Source organism: Chiloscyllium punctatum, chromosome 42 (genome assembly GCF_047496795.1).
Source record: "Chiloscyllium punctatum isolate Juve2018m chromosome 42, sChiPun1.3, whole genome shotgun sequence".
Taxonomy (NCBI): domain Eukaryota; kingdom Metazoa; phylum Chordata; class Chondrichthyes; order Orectolobiformes; family Hemiscylliidae; genus Chiloscyllium; species Chiloscyllium punctatum.
This window is the reverse complement of record NC_092780.1, coordinates 35786861-35791614: the sequence shown is the minus strand read 5'-3', so window position 1 is coordinate 35791614 and position 4754 is coordinate 35786861. Positions and strand designations below refer to the sequence as shown.

Here is a 4754-nt window from a genome sequence, read left to right as displayed (position 1 = left end):
TGATTGATCGATTTCAATCAGCGTTATAGTCACTTCTCTCAGCTCCAGTGGTAGCTGAGCTGATTGGTTGTAACACCATTGAAGGATCAGGAACATTAATCAGTTCTGTCTACATTTTTTTCGGTCAGTATCCGTTTATAAAGTTTACAGTCGATGCTTGTGTGCCTTTTTGGCTAATTCAAGTCCAATGGTCTCTTGCTAACTGAACGGGCAGACACATAAACTGGTGGCAAAAACAGAAATTGCTGGAAAAAACTTAGCAGGTCTGGCAGCACCTGTGCGGCGAAATCAGAGTTAATGGTTTCGGGTCGAGTGACCCTTCGTCAGAACCTTTTACAGTATCCACAGTTCTTTGTTATTATCTAAACTGTGATATCAGAGGCTGCAGGGATGTGTTGGAGATTAAGAAAGGAGGCAGAAAATGGTTTAAAAAGTTTAAAAAGCCCAAACTGACAACTTCTAAATCACAAGCCCCGTTTATAGTTGATAAGGAAATTAAATTCCAACATTCTATCGAGTTGTTGAGTGGATTGAAATCCCACGGTTTGTCTGCAAATGTGCCCTAGAGTGGAAGCTCGGTTTTTCAACAAAAAAGCATGAAGTCCCAGGTTCTTTCTTGCAGCTTTTATCATAATTCATTCCATTTCTTTTTCAAATTCTCCATAAAAACCGTAAGAATCGAACCCCGTGAGAATCGGATTTAATATTTTAAACCTCTCACCAAAGTCCCAGCAGATCACATTGACTGTGAACGCAGGAGGTTTCGATGTAAAACGGTTCCTTTTTTTCAGAATCTTAGAATATCAACAACATTTTTAGGAATTTGATTTTTAAAGTCGCTCAAGCAAATGGCCAGAACGTGAAATTTAGAGAAACACCAGGCCGGTACAAAAATCGATTTTCTTTTTGTTGTTTTGTATCTTAATTTATCAAACATTTTAATTAATCGGAAAGCGAAAAGTTTCAAATGAAGAAGTCACTGTATGAAGTTGGGTTGGGAGGAGCAGGAGTTGTAAGATTCCCTAGCACACTGCGGTTAGAAGCAAACTCGATTCGTTTTTATAACGTCAAAGGAATACCCTGGTGTCCACCTTTAAGATGTGCGCACCTCACCCAAAAGGAATAATCCTTAAAACGCACCGGGGAAGGAGTTCACCTCGTGTTGTTACCGTTTGTGGAGCTGAAATCCAGTCCACTCCACTCTGCAGCTTCAGATCGCTGTCTTATATTGGTTAAACATGAGCTTTCCCGGTGTTTGGGGACTGTGCAGCTTCTTTGTCTTATTGCCCGGAATCCTGAGCCAGGACTGCCAGAGACTGCAGTTACAGCAAGTGCTAAACAGGGATGCTCTAAAGATCCTGACGGACATGGTGAGTTCATAGAAAGATCAGTGATACAGGCAAGACAATTCTCATCTTAAACCTGCAGTTTCTCGGGATATTCTTGCTTCCAATTGATGAGATTGGGTGCTTTTCACCATGCTGTGTGGAATGCCTCCTTGAGAGCATAGTCACGTTGGTATAAAAATGCGAAATGAAATGCGTGGAAAAACAGGACGTTTTTACAACGAAAGTGGCTGATTTAGTTAGGCGCACAGTTAAATACCGTGGAAGTGTGGTGCTGGAAAAGCACAGCCAGTCAGGCAGCATTGGGAGAGCAGCAGAGTTGACGTTTAGAACATAACCCCTCATCAGGAATGAGGGGTTATCCAAGAGGGCTGAGAGATACATGGGGATGGGGGTTGGGGAGGGGGTGGTGGTGTTTGCGGCTGGAGGGAAGGTGCCTGGGAATGCGGTGGTAGATGATGGTGGGATAGGTTGGAGAGGGGGGTGGAGCGGATAGGTAGGAAGGAAGATGGACAGGTAGGACAGTTCAAGAGGATGGGTGCCCAGTTGGAGCTGGGATAAGGGGAGGGGAAATGAAACTGGTGAAATCCACATTGATTCTGTGTGGTTGGAGGGTCCTAAAGCGGAAGATGAGGCGTTCTTCCTCCAGGCGTCAGGGGGCGAGAATTTGGCGGCAGGGGAGGCCCAGGACTTACATGTCGTTTGCAAGTGGATGGGGGAGTTAAATCCTGGAGATCAGAGTGGAAGGGCTGGTGCTGGAAAAGCACAGTCTATCAGTCAGCATCGGAAGAGCAGGAGAGTCGACGTTTCCAGCATATGCCATTCATCAGGAATGAAGATGGCTGAGAGATAAGGGGAGGGGGTGTCTTGAGGATGGGGGGAAGGTAGCTGGCAATGCCATTGGGAGATGAGATGGGGGTGAAGGGAACCTGTCCATCTTCCTTCCCACCGACCTGCTCCACCCTCCTGTCTGAAATATCACCTTCACCCCCACCTTCACCTACCTCTTGCATTCACAGCTATTTTCCCCCAGCCCCACCTCCTCCTATTTTTCTCTCCGTCCCCTTGGGCCACCCCTCATTCTTGATGAAGAGATTATGCGCAAAACGTTGACTCATCTGCTCCTCGGATGATGGCTAACCGGCTACGCTTTTCCAACAACACACACTTCGATCCTTCGGACAGTTAAATATGTGAGGTAAAATCGGGAAGTAAATTGTTCAGTGATAATGAATGGCCGTAGATGCTTTGGGGGGAACATTTCTAACGACTTGTTTGTGTTCGGAGCCGCTTCTGACAGTTTCTGTCCTATTATAGGGAGGATCCTTTCCACTGCAGTGTGTAGCAACCAGAGAATCACTGCAAATCGATCCCCTGGATCTGCACCAGCTCGTCAACCGGTCACAGGTGAGTGTGTTCCTTGTAAACCCTCAGTTCGCCCAGGTGGAATAAATGTAGGGAAATATCTCCAATCCAGCCAAAACAAGAAGTTTGGCAACGATCCCAAATGTTGGTCTGAAAGTTCAACGTGTCTGTGATGAATAAACAGGCTAGAAATGTTTTGAAGTTAATTTTTTCTTTTTCCTAATTGTTGCTGTTAACTTGTCAGCCAGACACAGGATAATGCATTAGAAAGCACCTCGGTATTAATCAGTATTGTTAAAAACAATATTGATGATGCCTTTGTAAATGCAAACATCCTATGTATTTGCAGTTTCAAATGTCGATTGCAATAGTCAGTTACACGAGAAATGTCCTGTGTATTTTTCTCAGGCCCAGGAAAAGTTCCAGATTGTCCACCAAACCTTGCGTCACATCAGCAAGATCTACAGCAGGAGCCTGGGGTCAGTCACCTGGTCCCGGGAGAAGGTCGAAAACTTTCGTCTTCTCCTGGAACGTCAGCTCCAGGAGTTGGAAACGTGTGTGAGAAAACCAGGAACTGAGTCCAGGCAGAGGAGAAACTCCGCCATTCTCAAATACTTCAAGAAACTGAACAAGTTTCTCAAACAGAAGGTGTGACAATTGATAACTGACTGGCATTCGGTTCATGTCAACCCATTTAAATCTGTTCATTTTTCTAACGGAGTTTTCTCTATGTTTCCATTTTACAGAAATTCAGTAACTGCTCCTGGGAAATAATCCGCACTGAGACAAGAGCCCGTCTACAACAGCTGCTGTTCATAACGGGACAACTGAACAAAAGCGACTAAGGATTTTCCATCGATATTTATTAAAATTAGGGATCGATTATTATTTAATATTTAAATATTGAAGTTTTACAGAAGTGTTGTATTGCCCGATTAAGGGAATCAAGCCAGTATAATTCTGAATGACATTTGTTCAGAGTAATCTAATTAACAACATGACCTTAATATTCAAAGCGAGGTTGAAATTTATCTGGAATGTGAACATATTTAAAATGCAAAATATTTGTATGTTCAATTCGCTGAAATATGTATGTTATTTTGTAAACTATTTATGACAAGAGATGTTACTCAATTACACCAATTATTAATAAATCTTTTGAATTTTAGCATTTTATTTTGTGGTCTTTGTTTCTACACGAGGTTCATGTCTGTTGGGAATGTTAGATGACCTGGGTGGCTGATTTGCAGTAACGCCAACAGTTTGGGCTCACTTCCCTGGCTGATGTCCCCATCAAGGACTATCCTCCTCACCTTTTCCCCTCACCTGAAGTCTGGTGACCGTCAGTCACCGCTGTCTAATGGTAGGACCCATAGGTCTGGTCAATGGTAGCTTTTTCATCCTGCAGTTGGGGAGGGGATGTCGCTTAGCTCAGTATTACCTTGCAGTGCCCTTGAGCAGCAGAACAGCAGAAACTCCTTTCTTGTTTATATCGCCCCTCTCCACCCAACCTCTCCCGCCCCCCCCCCCCCCATGACTGTTTATCAGTATTCTTGCTTGAATGAGTTAGCCCATGGCAATTTTTAAAATAAAATAATTTGTGAATGAAATTTAACATCAATTGGCCACTTCAGAGATAGAGATCTCTGCCATTCGACACAGTTACAAACTGAGAATTACATTGTAAACTTTTATTGAGTGGAATGATTATGGCTAAAGTTTGCATGAGACAAAATTATCAAATTATTTGCAAAATTAAGTAGAAATAAGTATTAAATGTATTCTAAATAAATCTCAACAATTCAAACAATTAATGTAACAGTTGCATCCAAAGATTGTAAACTACAAATAAAATCAGAAAAGCTAGCTGCAGCTGGCCCTTGTATTTGGGCTCCCAGTCTGTCTAGGCTGTCCATAATAAAAATACTCATGGTTAGAACAGGGAGGGGACAATGGAAAGCAGTGAATGCTAAAATTGATTTGAATGAATAATTACAAAGTCATTCATTTGCAGTGTTTTATCCCTGAACATTCACACTTACT

The 4754-nt window shown here is 42.8% G+C and overlaps 1 protein-coding gene across 1 annotated transcript; it reads left to right on the top strand.

Moving 5' to 3' along the window:
- The first annotated feature begins 1238 nt into the window (after nucleotides 1-1238).
- On the top strand, nucleotides 1239-3556 carry LOC140465532 (interferon a3-like). The gene is made up of 4 exons (XM_072561070.1): nucleotides 1239-1370; nucleotides 2664-2753; nucleotides 3120-3359; nucleotides 3458-3556. The coding sequence occupies exons 1-4, from the start codon at nucleotides 1239-1241 to the stop codon at nucleotides 3554-3556; spliced, it is 561 nt and encodes a 186-aa protein (XP_072417171.1).
- The last annotated feature ends 1198 nt before the right edge of the window (nucleotides 3557-4754 follow it).